This window comes from Coptis chinensis, chromosome 8 (assembly GCF_015680905.1).
Source record: "Coptis chinensis isolate HL-2020 chromosome 8, ASM1568090v1, whole genome shotgun sequence".
In the NCBI taxonomy this organism is placed as follows: Eukaryota; Viridiplantae; Streptophyta; class Magnoliopsida; order Ranunculales; family Ranunculaceae; genus Coptis; species Coptis chinensis.
The window spans coordinates 63,319,231-63,342,519 of record NC_141463.1 but is presented as its reverse complement, the minus strand read 5'-3'; the positions used below and the strand labels follow the sequence as shown (position 1 = coordinate 63,342,519).

Sequence of the window (23,289 nt, the reverse complement as noted above, 5' to 3'; positions counted from 1 at the left end):
TTCAATGCAGGTGCAGTCTAAAGCTACCAGTTTACTCTAACGGCTCATTTTAAGGTGTACCAATGCCTGTGTAGTATCCGTGTTTTGTGGAGATACCTTAAGTTGGAATAAGGGCTTTTTATGGACCCTATTTTTCTGTATTTCTTTCATTTCGTTATTTCACACCAATAGGCACTCGCTATCTTTTTAACATGTACAAAAGGTATAGTGTAAAACATTGGTCCGCTCTTTCAGAAGGTTTGAACAAAGCGCAAAACGTGTTTGGACTATACAACATATCCTTCAACCCCCAACTATAGCATCTCTGTTACCACTAAAGGATCTATTTTTTGGATATGATGCTCCTCTATCCTTATTCACATGTAGTCTAGAAATTTTGAGTGGTGCATCGTACCCTCAGTGATCGTAATTCTTGCAGGCATGCTTGTTGAATGGCCAAATGATTGTAAACTTGGAATAAAAACTACAATTTGTATATCAGTTGTAAGGCTCTTACCGTAAAATAGTTAACATATTAGATTGTGGTGATCAAATATATAAATTTGGGCTTCTGCAGAACACAACTCCAAGTGCCATATTACTTCCTAGGAGCATTTGCCAGCTTGAAGCGGTATGCAGTTCATGCGACTTCTTCCCTTCTCTTCTGGCCAGCATATCTTTGTCATTTTTTCTCTTACCATGTATACGCCATTTTCTTTAATTTGTTGCCATGTATTTGAGATACACAAGGAAGATTTTCTTTAAATATTCAAATTTTTTGTTATGTCTACGTTCTCCAGCACATGTCAACAAATGTTGTGAAATACCAGAGGCAACGTCCTCAATCAAATAGAAGCAATTACTCAAAACCACCTCACCAGTTCACGCTCAACGAGCGTGCCCAAAAGGCTTTCAATTTATTGTCCATCATGCAGTCAAGCGAAAAAGAGACTATGTGAGTAACTCCATATTAAATACTATGCCATTGTAACTCCAGTTTGGATGATTGATTAACAAACCAAATGACTTAGCTTTTGGAGGGTATGTCCCATTCTTCCAATTCAATACCTACGGTTGCATATTACATATTTACCTAAGGTTTGGATATTGGTTTCAATCTATAATGTTACATAGATGCTTTTGATGCACTAACTTTTTATCTTTTTCGTTTGCAATGTGCACTTGCTAGGATGAGTGGCTCAAAGTATATGTGATTTGGAACTATACTTAGAAGTTTATTGCTTACGTATGTCTGAAAATCAAATAGGCATAGAGTTCCATTCAATTCAAATTTAAATGGCTGCCAGTGTGTCTGCTCAGGCATAATGTCAATTGTAAGTGTGCTCACCCAAATTATGTTTACACTTTTCCTTAAGTTTTGTTTGACATCGCGTGCATAGCACGTGCATCTTGCTAGTATATATAGCAATACACACCTATACTATAAGAAATGAAGAAAATCATTTACCATAATTCAAAAAATAAACACAAACAAAGATACTTATTACAAAAATGCGTAATAGTTGAAAAATATTGACTTCATATAAAAACATACTCTTTGTTATAGTGACATAGAATTTACATTAGACTTTAGTCTTTTAAACTCATTCAAATCTTAAGCCTACACGGGCCTTTAATTTTCGACATTTAATCATTCAAAAAAAAAAAAAAAAAAAAAAAAAAATTGACTGGACTGCCAGCCCGCCTAATCGGTCCACCTAGACCCGCCTAGTCGGTCTACCGATTTTTTAAACGACTTGGGCCTAGGCGAGTCGGTTAGGCACCACCTGGACCGATTTTTAGAACAGTGAAAATAATAATATTGGCCCCCCATTAAAGAAACTCACCTAGAGCCCATCAAAGTTCAGAGCCGGCCCTGCGGATATGTATCCACATGTATATTGTCTACACATATTATATGTGATATATACTTTAATTTTTTTATTTCGTCGTGTCGGATACGAACATATGTCATATCTTCGTACATTAGATGAAGTTGTAGAAAATGTTCCAATTCATGTAAAGAGTTGAACGTAGTAGTGGCTTTGTTGTCAGAATCAGAAATAAGAACAGAGAGATGTTAAATAAAAAAATATATAACTTGGGTTTAGCATTTCATTTTTCGAAAAACAACTAAAAAGGGTATTGAACTTTACAAGTTTTGACAATATGGGGACTAAACCTTTTTTTTCCAGTCAATTTGGGGACCAAACTTTTTAATTTTTGCAATGTGGGGACTAGTTACACATATAGTCTAAATTTCTCACACGGTGTTTCATAATTCACAAGTTATATACATTGTTATACACCGTGATAACATTCTACAACCTCATGACCATGCTACAACCTCATGACCATAGAAATTAATTCGAATTGTGAAACACCGTGTGAGAAATTTAGATGTCATGTTACACACGTCCCCACATTGCAAAAATTAAAAAGTTTGGTCCCCAAATTGACCGAAAAAAAATTTTAGTCCCCATATTGTCAAAACTTGTAAAGTTCAATACAATTTTTAATCGTTTTTCGTTCATTTTTTCATGTGTTAGGCTTATTGGTGTTTCGTATTTTAAACTCTGTGTCCATGTTTGGCAGTATTGCAGTAGCTAAAGATTTACCGTCAATAAAATTAGAATTTATTGTTGTGAGCAAAGCTTCAACTTTCTTGAATTTCAAGTTTATGTGGAGCATCTCTTGGATCCATTCTTGCAAACAATATTTGGCATATCAGGACCTAAAACTAGGATTTTGGTAATCTAGTTTTTCGTTTCATTACGCACATAATGTAAACTTTCAATGTGTTTTTTTTGCAAGATATTCTGGTTCTATTTCACCAATCCTGAGTCCTATTTTTGCATTTTTAATGCTTGAATTTTCTTCAGTTGGCGTATGAGATCTGAAATATTGTTGTTCATGAGCAAATGCTTAACATGTGGAGTGTGCTAATTGAACTAAGGGGTACGATAGTGGAGCTTTTGTAAAAATCGTGGGGGTGTGAATCCTTATAGTCTAGCCATTTTTCTTGCAAATTACTATCACATTATGTAAGTTTTCCAAATCTTTGGAGGTGCAACCGCACCCACACCCCTAATTCCATCTATGACCATAGGCAAATATTGTTTTTTTTTTAATCGATTTTGGGGTTAAGGCAAACCCCTCCCTGTATCATTAAAACAAAAAAATGTACATGCCTTCTCTAAGAGTATAGTCATTAAAGGAAGGTGCGACATACATCACTTTCAAAGGCTTCAAGCCGGACACAATTGAATCTTCAAAGCATAACATTACAATAGAAGTACATCACAACTACTTCATTTTGCAAATTGTTTAACCAAGGCCGGGTGATCTTTCAAAATGTGCCTATGGGTTTTCTCAAAGTCTCGGAAGAAGTTACAACAATGGATGCAAGCAAATGTCAATCCCAAACCTCCTTAATGTAGCCATCAAGATGTTTAACCTTCTTTCTTGTCATAGATGAAGCTTTTTTCATCATAACGATGGTAGGATCATCAATACCACTAGGAGAACGTTGTCTCTGCTTCCTAGCTTTCTTTGGTTTCACAGTAGTCCTCCATTCATCGCCATGAATTGAGGGTGTTGTTGTCATATTTTCATAGCCAACCTTAACAGATTGAGAAATTAATGCCTTCAACTCTGTTAGTTGTATTTGGAATAATGTGGTCATTGAAGACACTCTCAATCTCTTTCTCATTACTATCCTCCTCATCAATGGCATATGGGTATTCATTTTCACTGCTTGTATCCACAAGAGCTTCATACGTATGATGGTGCTTGTTAACAAGAACAGGTGGGCTTTCAAGGAGATTAGCTTTGGTTTCTACAACAAGAATAGGCAAATGTTGTTGTTTCTTTTCTTTTGACCCTATTTGTCCCAAAAATCAATTTCTGCTCTAGTGCTTTTCTCCAATTATTATCAATGCCTAATCTTCTTTTTTAAGAGATTGAAAGTCAAAATGTTCACAATTCCCTTTTTTGTCCGTACTCTCATTTCAGGCAATTCAGGGTGCTGCATTAAGTGAACCAGGCTAGGCAGGGAAATACAATTATTGAAAATGCAACACTGCTTCTTCTCCAATTATTAGCCCTTGGCAATAGCCGGCTCCTATAGCTGAAGATCGAGCGAGTGTAAAACTTACTTACGTAACGTATTGAATTCATTTTCCATAATGGATTGGAATTTGATTTTCCAGTAAAATATGATTTAATTGGTGTAGTGCGCAAATATCGCTCCCTCAAATATGTTATCTGATATTTCAAAACTTGAGATATCGACATAAAAGTCAATATCTCAATGAATTTCGGGGTGGTGTTTAAAATATTTGCAGGAAAGAAGCGGGAAAGGAGGAAAGAAGACAAAGGACAGGTGTCAAAAGCAGATTGGGCCAAGGCTAACCGGGGATGACTATAAAAAGACCAGATGAAGAAGAAATAGATTCATTCGATTCATTGTGTAAAAAACTAGAAAAATAGGAGAGAGAAAGAGAGAACCAGAGCGATTGTAAACTTTCTTTTCCTGAATCAATAAAAATCTTTAATTCAATTCCATTCAATCTATCATTCATATATCGACATTGTGTGATCCAAGAGCATTCAAAGAAAGGTGTTATGGGCAATCACATTGGCACCGTCTGTGTATCGAGAACAAGAGAATTTCAGGTTTTCTTCTTCTACTATCCAGAATCCAGAGTTTTTCGACAAGTTTGAGTGAAAGAAGGGCGATAGAGAAGTGAGAATTGGGTTATAATGGCTCCCAAGAAGAGAGAAAATAGCAAAATAATGGATAACGATAATCAATCATACACAATGAACACAAGAGCTTCAGGAAGTAAGAGGCATCAGGAAACAAATATCGATGTTGAGATGTCACTTCAAGAAGTAGTGAAGAAACTGGAAGAAGTAGAAAGGCAAAATACCATTTTACGGAAGGAAAATCAAGAGATGAAGAAAGGAGGTCCAATTAATGCGGTGGAGGATCTTGATGAAGAAGAAGGGGAGAAGTGTAGTTCAAAATCAGGTAGTCATTATACTGGAAAGGCATCAGTAAGAAATGAGAAAGTTGCAGAAGTATCGCCAGTTTTAGAAATTCCGATACCCCAACCTATCACCAAAGAGATGGTACAAGAGATGCTCCAGAAGCAGTTGGGAAATTAGAGTCTAGAAAAAACCTCAGCTTCGATAAGGAAACTAGCAGATGATGTCAACAGAAATCTGATACGTCAGAGTGTCGAGATGATGCTTATTCCACCAAAATTTAAACTTTCGAAATACACTCAGTATGATGGAACATCGTATCCGATGGACCATCTCTTTGCATATACGCATCAGTTTTTGATATACAAAGGAACATCGTATTTGGATTCATAATTATGTAAGTCTTTCTCTTCAAGTCTGAAAGGGAAAGCATTGAAGTGGTTATGTTCTTTACAAGAGGGGTCAATATCATGTTATAGGGAGATTGAAGAGAAGTTTTTAACCAATTATGGGCATCAGCGAGTGAAACCAAAGCAAGTGTCGGCTTTGTTCCAACTCAAGCAAAGAAAGAAAGAATCTCTTAAAGGTTTCTTGTCGCGGTTTAAGGTAGAAGCACAGCTAGTGGAACATTTAGACGAGTCAGAAATGATAGCGGTAATGGCTTTTCAAACTGGACTTATTCCTACGTCCAATATGCACAAGTATCTGCTTCGAAAGGATATCAAAACTTTGAGGGAATTGTATGATAAAGCCGAGAAAGATGTGCAAGTGGAAGAAGTGGTTTTATCAGCCTTGGTGCAACCAGTGTTACAAGTGTCGGAGGCGAATAATTCAACCAAGGAAGAGAATCATCATAAATCTGATAAGAGAAAAGCTAATGATTCTTATCTAAAGTCAGAAAACCAACCTTCACAGAAGAAGAAATTCGAGAGGTCATTAAGAGAGGAGTTGGACCCATCTAATTACATTGATATTAATACCACCTTGAAAGATATCTTGAGGAGAGTTGGAAAAGAGCCTTATTTCCAACATCCGACTCACAAGCTTCGGGAAATATCTGATAAACCTTTCTGTAATTTTCACAAGATAAAAAATCACGAAACAAATAAATTAAATGTCTGCAGTTGCTCAGAGAGGTTGATCGATTAATGCAAGATGGAAAGCTCAGGGAATTCAGGGTTGATGCTAGACCGGAAGTAGCGGCAGTGATGAATGATAAGCCTTTAAGAGTGATTAACATGATATATAAAGGAGTGATTCCGCAGAAGAAGATTATTATAAGGGATAAAATACTAAAGATATTGTCGTCAAGGAGGTGCTTGAAGTGAATGTAGAGTCAATACTAGTAGATCCTGCTCTTGTATCGGCAAGCATACCCGGAGCTATTATGTTTGTACCTGACGATCTATCAAAGGTAATGTTACCTCATGATAATGCCTTGTTGATTACTTTAAGGATATCGGGGTATGATGTGCAAAATATATTGGTGGATTGTGGAAGTTCTGTCAATATTTTGTTTTGGAAGGCATTTACGGGTATCGGATTTGATGAATCTCATTTAAAAGAACCACAGTTTAATTTGTTTGGGTTCAATGGAACCTCGACAAGACCCGCGGGGGAAATAAAGTTACCAGTAAGGGCAGGTCCATAGACAATTATGACGAAGTTTATAGTCATAACTCATAAAGCATCACTCAGATTATAATGCTATTTTGGGAAGGAAATGGATACATGCTATGAGAGTAGTTCCAAGTACTTTTTATCAAGTTATCAGATTTCCAAGAGCTTATGGTCCACATGAGATAAGAGGCGATCAGTCAGAATCTGAGAAGTGTAACTTTGTTACTGTGAAAGGTATGATGAAGGAGAAGAAAGTAGATACTGGGGGCGTCTGGGAAGACCCCAAATAGCAATTAATAGAAGATATATCTCTGAAATTCGATACTAAAGAACATCAGCCAGATTTCAGATTTACATCAGAAATGAAAATAAAGATGGAGATAGTTCCAAGCAAAACAATGGAGGAAGTGCAGAGGGTTGATATCGGCCAGAATAGTAAAGGTTGTTTCACTTTTATCGGTACAGAAATGAGTGCATCTGTCAGAAAAGATTTGGTGGATTTCTTGCGAAGGAATAAAAATGTATTCGCTTAGTCGATGGCCGATCTGCCAGGCATTGATCCTCTTATAAGTTCTCATAAATTGAATATACGAGAAGGAGCAGTTCCAGTGCATCAAAGGCATAGGAGAGTCAGGCCGATATATGCAAATGCGGTACAAAATGAGATACAGAAAATGCTGGAATGTGGAATCATCAAAGAGATTGATAATTCATAATGGGTCGCAAATATTGTTGTGGTCCCAAAGAAGAATGGCAAAGTCAGAATTTGTGTGGATTTCACAGATGTTAATAAAGAGTGTCTGAAGGATTACTATCCAATGCCAAGAATTGATGAGTTGGTAGATAGAACATCTGGTTTTGAATTGTTGAGTTTCTGTGATGGTCATTCAGGGTATTTTCAGGTTATTATGTCAGTATTAGATCAACTAAAGACAACTTTTGTTGTTGAAGGAGGTTTTTATTGTTTCATCAAAATGTCATTCGGTTTAAAAAATGTAGGAGCAACGTATCAGCGATTGGTGGAGAAAATGTTCAAACATTTGATTAAGCATATTGTTGAAGTATATATTGATGATATGGTTATCAAGGCAAAAAAGGTGAGTGATCATGTTAAAGACTTAGATACGGTGTTTCGAATATTTCAACATTTCAACATGAAGCTTAATCCCGAAAAATGTACTTTTGGGGTAAGTTCCGGGAAATTCCTCGGATATATCATCACAAAGCGAGGTATCGATGTTAATCCAGATCAGATTCGGGTGATACAACAGATGCCTTTGCCAAGTACTAGGAAGCAAATCCAAAAGCTTATAGGCAGAATTGCAGCCTTGAATAGGTTTATATCTCGGACTTCCGATAGATGTAAGCCTTTGTTCAAATTGTTGAAGAAGAATACAAAGTTCATATGGGATGAAGAGTGTGAAATGGCTTTCTCGAATTAAAAAAGTATCTTCAAGAAGTACCGACTTTAATTAAGCCAGAAGAAGAAGACAATTTATTCTTATATCTTGCTGTATCGGATTTCGCCATTAGTTCGGTGCCCGTCAAGATAGAAGAAGGAGCTGAGCGACCAATTTATTTTCAGTCTAAAATAATGCTCGAGGCTGAAACTCGATATTCAATGTTGGAAAAATATGCTCTTCTTTATTATACTCAAAGATTGAAGCCTTATTTCCAATCACACTCAGTAGTAGTGATGACAAATCTTCCTCTGAATATGACTTAAGCTAAGACAGCTAAATCAGGCAGAATGGCAAAATGGTCAGTTCTTATTGATGAGTATGGAATTGAATATAAAAATAGAGTGTCGGAAAAAAGCCAAGTTTTGGCGGACTTTTTAGCAGATTTTCCTACTGAAGATGAAGATTGGAAGGCTGAAGAAGATAGTATTACATTCTTACAGGAGCCTGATAATACGATGGATGAGGATGATCCATGGATGGGTTCAAATGGATGGAGGCTAATTGTAGATGGATTATCAGGGCAAAAAAGGTGTGGTATCGGCACTGTGCTGATAACCCCAGAAAACCAAAGATTGGAGTCAGCAGTTACTTTGGGTTTTTACGCCTCCAACAATGAAGCCGAATATGAGGCTCTAATAACAGGTTTGGAGATGGCTAAATCGCTAAATATCAAAGACTTATCGGTTTTCAGTAATTCTCAGTTAATGATAAGTCAGATCAATGGAGGTTATGCAGCAAAATGCGATAACATGATCGATTATTTGAACTTGGTTATATTGAAACTCAAGGATTTCAGGAAGATTAAGTTTCAACACCTTGATAGGGGTGAAAACCGGCATTCTGATGCTTTGGCATACGTAGCGGCTATGCTTGAGAATGAGCAGTCGGAGTTGTATATAGGTGTTCAACAAACCCCAAGTATTGGTATAAAGCAGTCGGAGGTTATGGAAATAGATACGCTGGGGGCGTCATGGTTGAGCAGTTATATGTCATTTATGTTTGAGGGCAAATTGCCAGAAGATAAAAATGAGGCTAGAAGGGTAAAAGCAGGAGCATAAAGATATCTACTAATTGACGATTAGTTGTATCGGAAAAATCCAGGAGGCTCACATTTAAAATATATATCTCCAGCCGAGGCTATACAAATTATAGCAAAAATGCATGAAGGGGAATATGGGAATCACTCAGCAGGAAGATCGTTAGCAAATAAGATAGTGAGACAGGGATATTTTTGACCACAAATGAAAAGAGACTGCCTTCGTTATGCAAAAAAATGTATCCAGTGTCAAAAGCATGGACATGCCATTCATGTTCTAGTAGAAGAGTTACATTGTGTATCGAACCCATGGCCGTTTGCTTTATGGGAAATGGACATTGTGGGTCCACTAATACCTGGAAAGGGGAAGAAAAGGTTCATGTTAGTGGTAACAGACTACTTCACTAAATGGGTAGAAGCTATAGCCTTGCAACATGTCAAAGAACAAGATATCATCGGTTTCCTGTTTGAATGGGTGGTTTGTAGATATGGATTACCATATGTTATTATATCGGATAATGGCCCTCAATTTATCGGAGGAAAAGTAAAAGAGTTCTTAGAGTCATATAGGATCAAGCATTTTACATCGGCACCTTATTACGCTCAGGGCAATGGGCAAGCTGAAGCGACAAATAAGACCATCATGGATAATATTAAAAAGAAGCTGGAGGACAAGAAGAGTTTGTGGGTAAATGAGCTAAATAGTGTGTTATGAGAATACAGGACAACTCCGAGAGTAGCCATAGGGGAATCGCCATTTACTCTAGCTTATGGTATGGAAGCGGTTACTCCAGCAGATATGGTAGTATCGACATCAAGAACAATGATGGTAGAAAAGGGTTTGAATAACCAAAGAATGCATGCAAAAGTCTTAAACTTGGAAGAAAAAAGAGGAAAACAAGCAAGAATGAGGCTTGATTCTTATCATAGACAGCTCAGGAAAGCATTCAACAAGAGTGTTAAAAAAAGAAGTTTCCAAGAAGGTGATTTGGTATTGAAAGAAGTCACGCAAGTAACAAAAGAAAAGGGAGCTGGAAAGCTGTCAGCGAATTAGGAAGGTCCTTACATTGTCCATAAGGTGGGAATAAATGGAGCATAATATCTTAAGAAAGTTGATGGTGAATTACTAGCAAAGCCTCAAAATATCAATAATCTGAAGGTATTCTATCAATAATGTAGTTTGCAAGGTTTACAAGGAAGTGAGGTATGTACAAAGATGGTTCAATTCAATAAAAAAAGTTCAAATTCAAAATAAATGTGGTTATCTTATGAATGTTGTTATCTTATGATAAGAAGTCCTGGTGATTGACAGAAATGTTGATATCAGGCATAAGAAGTCGTGCTATCGACAGAAATGTTGATATCGGGCATATCGTCAAAAGTCCTGATATTAGAAACCGAGACAGATATCAGGCATAAAAAGTCCTGGTGTTGATAGAAATGTTGATATCAGGCATAAGAAGTCATGTTATCGACAGAAATGTTGATATCGGGCATATCGTCAAAAGTCCTGATATCATAAACTGAGGCAGATATTAGGCATAAAAAGTCCTGGTGTTGACAGAAATGTTGATATCAGGCATAAGAAGTCCTGCTATTAACAGATGTGTTGGTATCGAGCATATCGTCAAAAGTCCTAATATCAAAAACCGAGGTAGATATCAGGTATAAGAAGTCTTGTTATCAACGAAAATGTTGGTATCAGGCATATTGTCAAAAGTCTTGATATAAAAAAAAGTGGCAGATATCAGGCATAAAAAGTCCTGATATCGACAGAAATGTTGATATTAGGCATATTGTCAAAAGTCTTGATATCAAAAACAGTGGCAGATATCAGGCATAAAAAGTCCTAATATCGACAGAAATATTGATATCAAGCATATCGTCAAAAATCCTTATATAAAAAACCGTGGTAGATATCACGCATCAAAAGTCTTGAGATTGACAGAAGGGTCGGTATCAGGTGTATTGTTAAAATTCAAGATAAAGCAAGAGAACAAAAAAGTTATGATACGATCTACAAGCAATGGTGCATGAAAGATCATTCAAAACAATAAAGGTATGTCGTTATGATTTGGTTTCTATTGTAATAATGATTATTTGGTTCATAACATATCGAAAATGCAATTTTCTATTGATACATGTCTAAGTATCGCCGATACTCTCTTTTTGGTTGAGGGTATTGAAAATTTTATTTTCTGTTGATTTCATTTTCTGTTGATACAAGTCTAAGTATCGCCGATACTCTCTTTTTGGTTGAGGGTATTGAAATTTTCATTTTCTGTTGATACAAGTCAAAGTATCGCCGATACTCTCTTTTTGGTTGAGGGTATCGAAAATTTCATTTTCTGTTTATACAAGTCAAAGTATCGCCGATACTCTCTTTTTGGTTGAGGGTATCAAAAATTTTATTTTCTGATTGATATAAGTCTAAGTATCGCCGATACTCTCTTTTTGGTTGAGAATATCGAAAATTTCATTTTCTGATTGATACAAGTCTAAGTATCGCCGATACTCTCTTTTTGGTTGAGAATATCAAAAATTTCATTTTCTGTTGATTTCATTTTCTATTGATACAAGTCTAAGTATCGCCGATATTCTCTTTTTGGTTGAGGGTATCGAAAATTTTATTTTCTGTTGATACAAGTCTAAGTATCGCCGATACTCTCTTTTTGGATGAGGGTATCGAAAATTTCATTTTTTGTTGATACAAGCCTAAGTATCGTCGATACTCTCTTTTTGTTTGAGGGTATCGAAAATTTCATTTTATGTTGATACAAGTCTAAGAATCGCTGATACTTTCTTTTTGGTTGAGGGTATCAAAAAGTTTATTTTTATGTTCTATCCATACAAATCTAAATATCGTCGTTACTCTCTCTTTTTCGTTGAGGGTATCGAAAATTTCATTCGTCATTTCATATAAGTGTAAGTATCAACGATATATAAGTTAGGTGGAGGATATCCAAAAGTTCATGCAAGTGTAGTCGTTGATATATTCTTTGGGATTGAGAAATGGAAAGAAGCATAATTGAACCATTCATAAACAATCAGAAACAAAAGGGACAAAAGTTACTAATAAAGAAAGAAAAAGATTGTAGCAATATTACAAAACCAGAAAAAGATTGTAGCAAAATTGGTGCAGTTAAGAGGGAGGGGTACTAAGAAGACCATCTATCTCAGCAAATTCATCATTTTGAGCGATATCAGCACAAGCACGAGAAGCATCAGTTGTTGGTACATCAGGATTAATAGGAGGCACAAATTCGGGGTCCTGGGTAACAGCATCAAAGGGAGTGACTCCATGGGCTATAAGAACATCATGAGGGATATAGGGTCTGAAGGCTGTCAATTGTTCACCTAGAATGTTCAAAGTATCAACGACTTCATTAAATTCAGCATCAGAAGCGTCCTTGTACTTCACCTCTTCTATAACAAAGTTGTCAGTAACTTGCTTAAGAGTTTCTGCATGTTCAAAAAAAATTTGTTGTAAAACCTTCTTGGCAGTTTCAGCATTAACTTTCAAATCGGTCTTCAGTTGATTATTCTCGGTTTTTAACTGAGTATTTTCTCTTCTCAAGCTAGTTACTTCTCGAGTTAGCTTATCAAGTTCTTTTTTCTGAGCATCAATGGTTTTTTGGAAACAACTGATATCCAAATCTTGTGAATAGTGGAGATCAAATTGAGCCAGGGCATTTATCTTAGCCTACGAAAAACATGGGAACATATAAGCAGACAGGAAAAGTTTGGTTAAGCAATATAAGGAAAACTAAGTATGAGTACCTTTTCAATGAAGTCGCAGAAATTTGTCAAGCGATCAACAGAAGACACTTTGTGCACCGCGAGTTTATCCATAGGGAGAACGCAGTTAGTACAGAGTGTAACACCCAAATCCTCAGGAGGGTTTTCACCAAGTAGTGATGCAGTTAAAGGGACGTCCTGTCCATTAATTAAATGAAAGACGGAACTAAAGATGGTACTAGGATCAGTAGAAGGAACATAGTCAAGATTTTGATCAGGAGAAAGACCACTCTCTCCCCAATTAGTTTTGCGCTTCTTGGAACTAGGATTGTTTTGGGAGGAAGCCGCAGATTTATCTTGGGGAACAGCAAGTGCGTTGACCTTAGCAGGAGTAGTCGGAATCTCAGAGGGAGGGACAGATTGCTTATCTTTAGGAGTTGGAGCCGATATAGGTTCAAAAGCTTTCTGTTTGTTCTTATCAAGTAAAAGGCGACCAACATTGGGATTCACAGACTTTCGAGCCATATCTGTATACAACAAAAGATGTTGATCAAATATATTTTGTAAAATGGGATATTCATAAAAGTCAGGAACTTCCTTTTTAATTTGGGGAAAAAGAGTTGGAGTCATGGCAAGATTGTTATCTAAATAAGTCCGGTATATGGGGAAGATGATGAGGAGGCAGTTCATGCAAAGCAAAGGAAGACATAAGGAAAGAAGGGTCATTTATGGGATTTTTCAAGGGGGATTGAGTTGAAGTTGGAGACTGACCCATTTTCTGAAGAGTCCAACTCTTAAGAACAAAAAGAGGCTCGCGATAGTTTTTGATATCAAGAAGGGAAACAGTTGACTTTGCTTCTGCATCAGCTCCAGTACGCGCATTGATTTCTTCTTCGGTCCCTTGCAAAAGTTTGAGTACTCTATCTGAGTTCTCACGCGCTTTGTCAAAATGAGGAAGGAAAACTGAAAAGAGGCAGAGAGGTTGGGGTTAGAAGGGAATTCTGATATATAAATATTGAAAATAAATCAAAAGAAGGGTATACCTGAAGTATTGAAGACTTGAAATTTTAAGGGAGGATTCGCTAGAGTGTCGGCACTTTCCCATGGACCAAGAACAATGATAGGATAATGTGTACATTCTTTGTCGCTTTTACGATTCTGACGAAGGATACCCCTAATGTTTTTCTGGGTATGTTTTTTGGGATAAAAATATCCAATATGCTTTTCACAAAATCTATAGTGCATAAGGATATCAGACAATCTAATTCTATCAGCTTCATAGTTTTCGGTGGAGAGATGGCTATTGTAATAATTACAGACAAACATTAATCTCCAAAAGTTACCCAATACCAGGGAAAATGTTCAGATAGTTTAACACTTCACGATCGAGGTTAGTCAGAGGAAGTCTCAAACCAGCGATGATTTGGCCGACAGTAATAATAATCCCTTGCTTGGTCCCACTTTGACATTGGGTAAAGGTTCGAGTACCATCATAATGTTGGAGGTAAAAGGTGGGGGGAATTTGATAGGCAGCCTAAACTAAAGCTAAGTTGGGTATTTTGATGAAAAAAGCGATAAGTCCATGTCTCCATTGGCTTCTATCTTCAATAGTATCACGCTCAGATTCAGAATCAGTAGTGGCGAAAGGATGACAAGGGACTCCTATGACATAAGATAACTCCCAAGAAATGTGAGGTCGTTCGGTGTTAGCAGAAGTGGAGGCAAAAGCATGGCTATCAAGTCTATCGCCAGAAAGGGTATCGCCACTATCGACGCTAGCATTAGAAATGGTGTCCTCACTTGACATTGAAGGGGCTATAAGCAAAGAGGGGATGACAAAGGTATTTTTTTTAGTATCGAAATTTAATATATATATATATATATATATATATATATATATAGCAGAGCATTAATATAGTATTAGATTATCGGAAAATGCGAGATATATGGTTGGCATATCGGAAATATCGAAATAACAATTCCCATGTTGATATATCCGATAGTCATAACAGTAATTAAAACATCTGATATAAAGGAAGGTGCAGACTTTTACATAGTTAAGAGTTTAAGATAGTGCGGTATACCATCATATAAGCACGAACATAAAAATATAGACAGATTTGGAAAATTTAAATTCCAGAAACCAATTGTCGGTTTGTTTTCTTGCAAAATAAGTATATATCAATGTTGTTTCTAGATAAGTTAACCAAGTGCAGGGAAAAATAAGCGTACCTGGATGAGTGCAAGAAAGAGTTTCTTCTTTGGAGAACAAGCTGGAATGCGGGGAGAGTGAAATGCGAAAAGATTTGGAGTTGTGAAGAAGCGTCTCTAAGAAGCTAGGGAAACGAAACGGTTTTTTTTTTTATTCAAAGAAATGGGTCAGGTGGTTATATGGGCCCAAATAAAACCGCTTCTCGAAAAATTGAAAGTCGGAGCGAGATTTCAAGTTTACGAGTGGGGAGATGTAGTAGGCAAATATTGCACCCTCAAATATGTTATCTGATATTTCAAAACTTGAGATATCGACATAAAAGTCAATATCTCGATGTATTTCGGGGTGGTGTTTAAAATGTTTGCAGGAAAGAAGCGGGAAAGGAGGAAAGAAGACAAAGGACAAGTGTCAAAAGCGGATTGGGCCAAGGCTAATCCGAGATGACTATAAAAAGACGAGATGGAGAAGAAATAGATTCATTCGATTCATTGTGCAAAAAACTAGAAAAACAAGAAAGAGAAAGAGAGAACCAGAGCTATTGTAAACTTTCTTTTCCTGAATCAATAAAAATCTTTAATTCAATTCCATTCAATCTATCATTCATATATCGACATTGTGTGATCCAAGAGCATTCAAAAAAAGGTGTTCTGGGCAATCACAATTGGCATCACAAATTAAATTATGCACTTTTCAGAGTTTTACTTGGCATTCGGAATTTGCGATAATATATTTGTTTGTACAAAGTCACATGTTAATTAGTAAAGTTGCTAATATACTATTATCGAAAAAAAAAGTAGCTAATATACTTCACTTCCAAATCAGTTTTGAATTCTAATTGCCAACATATTTTACATTAAGAAGTCCAGCAATACGTTCAAATTTAGAAGCCATGCACACGAATAAGTAGTGTACATGTACTGTTCCATTATAAAAAGAGACTGCTCTATGCTGATGCTTTCCTCGTCTCCTATTAATCTTCGATTTTGAGTTTTGTATTGCTGAAGTTTCATTGTTAGAATCATTGTTAGAAGAAAGAAACAACAAATCTGGATTGAAAGATGTCGACTCTATTAGAAGAAACAAGAGCTTGTCATGAGACAGTAGAACGGCTTGAGGGGCTGATTGCGAAAGATCTCCAAAAATCCACTTCAGGGAATCTTGATCACCTGTTCCGTGACCACCGAGTTCGGAACATGGTTGCAACCATAACTCACACCACTCGGAAACTGGTCGAAACATACGATGACAGATAATTTGAGGACAGATGAGATTGCTGCGCTTGGAGGAGAAACAAATAATGTGTTTATTGTCTTTTACGAGAGACTGCATGAGATTCATCAGTACTATATATAGACAGCATTATTCTGATGTAGTTTCTTTTGTCGACCACGACGCAGAGATTGAGGATGTACTCCCAAAAGTTGCGTTCAGTGGCGAGGAAGGTTATGGACAGTACTTGGACATGCATGAGTTGCACAACGAGTACAACAATTGTAAATTGGGAGAGCCCATTGATTACTCTACATACCTGGATAGCTTCCATGAAGTAGGTCCTCGAAATAGGGTGACAAGGGAGTGCAAGAAATACTTGGAGCATCTTTTGGAATACCTTATGGGTTTCTTTCGAAGGATAGAACCGTTGCAAGACCTCGACAAAGTTATTTCTACAATCGATTTCGGCCCTGATGAATTTGAACAACAGCTCTCGACTATTGATCTCAAAGATTACAATACTGCTGAGGAGTTAAAGGGAGTCGGATCTGAAAACTGGTTGGTACACTTGATGAGCGAGCAATGGGGCTCTTTCTTACAAAGTACACAGCCCTCGAGAAGCTGGACAGAAAATGTTTTCCTAAAGGCTCACAATCACATCAGTCTAGCGACAGTTTGAAACGGATGGAGATAAAGCTGAAGAAAATGTGTGAATTGCTAAGTGAGGCCATTGTGCGAACAAAAGAAAAAATTGTGAGGAAACAGGCTCTTACATGTGAGATGGTGGCAGAACAGGAAGAAGAGGAACAGATACTAACAGCTCAGAGTACTCAAAGCTACGACGAAAAGGAAGAACAACAGGTCTACAATCCTCTAAAATTGCCAATCGGCCTGGATGGAAAGCCCATTCCCTTCTGGTTGTATAAGCTTCATGGTCTTCGCCAAGTATTCGAGTGTGAGATATGTGGGAACTATATACTTATCACGGACGCAGAGCTTTTGAACTACACTTCAAGGAGTCGCGCCATCAGCATGGAATGCGGTGCCTTAATATTCCCAATACAAATGACTTCAATGAAATTACAGAAATTGAGGGAGCAAAAGTTTTGTGGCAAAAGATCAAAGAGCGGCAAATACTGAACGAGTGGAGGCCGGAATATGAAGAATGACGATGAGTTTCTAGAATCTTAACCCATTTATGAAAATTTAATTATTGTATACCTAGTTTATGTCTGAAATTTTCTTAGATAGCAGAAGTTGTTTTCTTGGTTAGTGTTAGAATAGTTGTATCAACACAGCAACTAGAAGAGAAGAGAAGGAACAGTAGACAAGAACAGAATTAACAGGTAATAACCAAGGCGCGGATTAGGTTGTCCTTAAGGAAAGATTTCGCCCCTTCCAATGGTGCAGAAAGGCAGCAGTGGCGTCTTCTTCACAGGATTCAATGGTTAACATAGGTCGACTTTTGCACTAGAACAGACTACCCTCTAGAACAACAATATAACTCTCTCTGGCGGCTACAGGAAGAAGAGAAGAAGAATAGGATAGGTTATCGTTTCTGTTTCTCTGAGATGAGTTTCTGATCTATTAAAGTCTCTCCCTCTATGGACTCACAGTCCTATTTATAGAGGTTAGGTCGGTCTCCTAAACAGATAAGGAAGAGAGACCAACTCCTAATAGAACACCAAAACTTGCTGCTCAAGAAAAAAGCAAAACAAGTTTAGGCAATTAGTCAAACCACTACCCACAATAGTAAGCCCAAGCCCAAGCCTGAACCCGACCCAATGTGGTGGATAACCAATGTGGGACTATCTATTATGCACTAAAGTGGAGAGAACATTATTTGTTCATCTCCTCTACTTTGCACACACACACTAGTATTTAGAAATACACAAGAGATTCCAACAAATCCCCTACTATTTCAAAATACTAATAGTCCCCCACTATTTTGGAATGGAATATTACAAAAGAAATGGGTTAACTAAATGCCAGAGAGAATCGAAAAAACAATGCATAAGATACTGGTGCTTTACGGGCTTGAACCAGTCATAGGATAACATGTCTTATAATACGTGAAAGTGGTAGATTAAAAAATCTTTGAACCAACATTCCCTTGTAGTAAAATAGATCACATGCACCCACATTGTTCTTTCATTATATGCCTATTCTGCGGTGTTACGCTTTTTGGCCCTTGCGCTGCCTGTGTTCCATGAATGTTCTAGAGTACTTGCCCGTATACTCATAAGAACTGACCCAGTTCTACATTCACATAGGTGGATATCCATCAAATGAACATTGCAGTTAAAATACACTATCTCATTATAAAATGGACTATGGATATTCCAATAAGAGTAAAATAACTCATCCTTACTCATTGCAATTCTAGTTATACAAAGTATACTATAGTATCATCTCGCCATAGGATGGGACGTCTCATAAATAAATAAGACAATAGTACTGTAGGACGACGAAGTGACTTGTTTTTCCCTTTGAACCTACTTCATGGGATCTCCAATCACATAGGTAGGGTTGCCGTCAGTGTCACCCTATATCTGGGCATAAGTCCCATCCCCCTCGACGTATAACCACTTGCCTCCAAATAAGTGGTACGGTCAGACATGTGGCCAAACTAAGTCCGACCTAACATAATCTCTAGCAGCTGCTTAATTAAGTTATATCTCAAACTTATGTATATACATTTCCCATTGCACATATTTCTTTCTGTCTTAGTTATGCAATGAGACAGTTGCAAAGCATAGACACATCAGGAGGCTGTTTAGAGCCAATGAGAAGATTTGTCAAGAGGTTCCTAACCCACTCAACATCATCACATGCCTTTTCTAAGGTGATTAGCTTGGATGATATCCAAGACACTCAATTTCCACCAAAGGTAATCACATAAACATTACTGGATCCAGTTTATAACATATTACCCTTCCAACAATGATGAAAATCTACTAAATATCAGTCCATAATCAATGGCTCTACTATAGTACTTGGATAATCTGACAATATACATCAAAGTTCCTTATAAGGACACAATGGGTTATCAGCTCAGTATGTCATAAATGTAGGCAATGTCATGTCTCACATACATTATCCATCAAGTACAATAGGCTACCAATGATATTGACATATTTAGTATGAGAAAACACAAGTAGATTATTTTTCATAAGATAGATATTTGTCACAAAAGGTGTTAACGCATGCTTACTATTAGAATACCCATACTTTTCAATGAAAAATATTTCTACTACCTACTAAAACAATATAATAAGACCAACATGAGTTATAATTCCTATATTCACCAGTCATTCAATTCTGTAGTACCCGAAATTCCCTTAGACCATCCGGCCGGTCTGGTTTAAGGTACAATGTGGGCTTCAACCATATTCAAACGTCAACATTTTGATAATTGAATATAGCAGTTACAGAAATGAGTTTAACAACATAATGAACTATCATTTTCAATAACGGTCTATTATGTGTTTCAAATAGGAATTTCTCTGTCTCATACACATTCTCAATGCTAGCACTCATAATATTAAATCATCTAAACAAAGAGAGATTAACACATATGTCTTGCTTTATTCTAAAGAAAAGACACATCTTTATCAACAACGGTACTTTGACATCCATATGACACTAATATGTTGTTGAATTGCTCATGCCAGTTATAGGCACTTGAATCAACTCATACAAAGATTTAACTAAAGTGTATACCTTCAGCTCATCACCTGATACTACTTGGTATTGTAGTTCCGCACAACTACTCAACTAGAGTCTTTAGAATTCTGTAGAAGAAATTCTAGTTACATGAGCAAGGTTTCAAAGTAGTATAAATCTTGTCTCTGATTGAAATCCCTTGGCTATTATTAGCCTTGTATTTTGTAATACAACTATCACGTTTTAGTTTTCTCTTGAATATCTAATTCAACCTATAGATCCCCCAATAAAACAAGAGTCCAGTTTAGAGGAGTTGTATCCTTCAAAAAATGGCACTTCTCATAGACAGACAACTTCCTTATAGGTTAATGAATCTTCCTCAAGAAATATATAAACATCATCACCGTAAATGGTGGATATACTCACTGATAGTCTTCCATATTTCTTGTTCAAAAATTATAGGATCCTCTTACGTAGTTCATTATGAACATCCAACCACTATATGTCAATTTTACAGAAAGCACATCCTCAAAATAAAATTAGCATATAAGACATTCAATAATAGTGTAGTATCTACAAGATTATTATCACGCATGACAATTAAAACAAACATCACTATTATGAGTTTCACCAATGAACATCTACTAGATAGTTCTAGGTCTCAAAAAAATTCTTTTAGATTCATTCACAATAGCCTTGGCAAGACACCCCCCACATTTTGAAACATTTTTGGATAGGCCCAAAACCTTTCCATACTTTGTAGTTCAGTGTCTTTCCAATTATCTTGTGAAATGAACTATGGTAAAACAGTGTCATACAAATGGGTCACCAACCCCTACAGTTCAATAGTTACTCAACCTAATCAAACTTACATGCAGAACACATTATACCGCTACAAACATTAAAAGAAACACCAACAATAATATGCACTCTTATGACAAGAATATACTTTACTCAAGTCTATGATTATGGATCATATTAAACATAGTCATATTATGTTCATCCTATCTATATGAAAGGAAATCCACAAGTGATTCAAATGAATTTTAAAGAATAGAAGAATTAGATGAAAAATGTTTTACCCAAGATAAAATCATTATCATTCTTCTTTTCATCATTCAACATTCCAACTTACATAGAGAGACAATCCACGCATTTGTACATCACCTTGGCTATTTATTCATAGTCATAGGATGATGATACCTAATAAGACAATCCACAAGTGTTACATCTCCTTGTCTAAAATAGTCACTGGAGGATATTGTCTAAGAAGACAATCCATAATCTTACATCTCCTTGACTAAATTAGGTTTAGGAGAATATGATTGTTTCCCATATTGTTTCCTCTCGTAAACAACAATGCTCATTACTTAATAATATATGACATGGTTAAACTTCATGCCTATGTTAAATAATGCATTCATGCCAAACATGGTTAATATCATATCATAGGTTCAGGAAAAATAAACTTTAACTGTACCTCTCACAACAAAAAGTATACGATATTTAAGCAAATCTAGCCACTGAATATGCAAAACAACTGAGGACTTCACCTCCTCTTTTTACATGAGCTCAAGCAAGATAGGATACCCTATCAACAAGACCTCAAGTATACTACCACAACATCTAATGGCTTAACCCATTAATGTCTTTAACTAGAAAAATTTACCAATAAATTATCATCAAGTTCAAAGTAAATTCCCGATGATTAATATCCAAAACTAGCATGCTATATTCAAATTTAACATATGCTATATTGGATATAAGCTACAAGTTACTTCATCTAACATGTATTTTCACAATAGTACAATTATAATCATCGTTTAACAACACATACACTCAATAGAGGTAAGCAATTATGCATTGAATACATTATAATTACTATCCATACTTTGAGTGTGATTGATATTAAATATCTTAAGGTCTCTCTTAGACCATCTTCATATATTTACATATGTACAAAGAAAATAATATCAAACTACTTCTAGTCAAACCAATTAATATCTTAGTGATAAACATGTATAATTTGTTGACTAAGTTATTAAAGAAGTTTAAACTTAAGGATTTCCCTCCTAAGAAAAAATAGCATGCAACTCAAGGCAAGAATATCACCATATAATCTAACCAAAAGAATTGCAAAGAGTGAAAGAATACGATACCTAACCGATTGAAAAACCGGATTACCATATTTTCCTCCTTCTAGAAAAACAGTTCAAAAGAACTGTAATTCTGAACCAGCTCAGGACGAATTGGGTATCAAACCTTATACCACTGGAAATATCTTTGAATCAGCTATCCAACACAAGAAGCGGATTGCAAAACCGAGCTCTGAGCTGAAAGTTATCGCAGTTTTCGTAACAAGTGACGCAACTGTCAAAAAAACGAACTTTGACGTTTTTATTGATAGAAATCTCATATTTGACTCCCACAAACGTAGGAGAAAGGTCTACAACCATATAGGGTTTGATAAACCATAAAAGATCAATAAATATTCAATCTTTAATTGGTTTCCCTAACAAAAACGAAATTATTATAAAATTTCTAAAGTCTTAACCGAATAACACAAACAATAACTCAAAGTAAAAGACTTATCTTTTGATTGTCGTATTTAAAGCACTCTCCTTTGTTCTACTACGAATTCTTTCCTTAAGATTGTTAGAATAGTTGTATCAACACAAAGAACTAGAGTAGAACGAAGGAACAATGAGACAATGACGAATTAAGCGTAATAACCAAAGCGGATTTAGTCAGTTCCTTAAGGAAAGATTTAAGCCTTCCAATGGTGCGAGAAAGGCAAAGAAGTTGACGTCTTCCTCCACAGGGATTCAATGGTTAACAGCAGTCGACTTTTGCAGAGAAACGACTACCCTCTAGAACGTGACAATATAACTCTCTCTAAGCAAATTTACAGAAGAAGAGAAGAAGAATAGGATAGGTTATCGTTTTTGTTTCTCTGAGATGGGTTTCTGATCTATTAAAGTCTCTCCCCTCTATGGACTCATAGTCCTATTTATAGAGGTTAGGTCGGTCTCCTAAACAGATAAGGAAGAGAGACCAACTCCTAATAGAATACCAAAACTTGCTGCTCAAGAAAAAAACAAAACAAGTTTAGGCAATTGGTCAAACCACTACCCACAATAGTAAGCCCAAGCCCAAACCTGAACCCGACCCGATGTGGTGGATAACCAATGTGGGACTATCTATTATGCACTGAAGTGGAGAAAACATTATTTGTTCATCTCCTCCACTTTGCACACACACACATTATTTGTTCATCTCCTCCACTTTGCACACACACACTAGTATTTAGAAATACACGAGATTCCAACAGTTAGCACTTGCCAGTAGACCTTGTGTCATTATTTTCCTTC

The 23,289-nt window shown here is 36.4% G+C and overlaps 1 protein-coding gene and 1 pseudogene across 1 annotated transcript; both read left to right on the top strand.

The window, feature by feature from the left end:
• The first annotated feature begins 8,341 nt into the window (after positions 1-8,341).
• On the top strand, positions 8,342-9,112 carry LOC147482366 (uncharacterized). Its single transcript, XM_086579295.1, has one exon. The coding sequence runs from the start codon at positions 8,342-8,344 to the stop codon at positions 9,110-9,112; it is 771 nt and encodes a 256-aa protein (XP_086435421.1).
• A 6,986-nt stretch (positions 9,113-16,098) lies between these two features.
• Positions 16,099-17,421, top strand: LOC147482365 (splicing factor SF3a60 homolog pseudogene; annotated as a pseudogene).
• The last annotated feature ends 5,868 nt before the right edge of the window (positions 17,422-23,289 follow it).

Coding starts and splice junctions, on each gene's coding strand:
- LOC147482366 (XM_086579295.1), top strand. CDS start 8,342: ATGGCAAAATGGTCAGTTCTTATTGATGAGTATGGAATTGAATATAAA.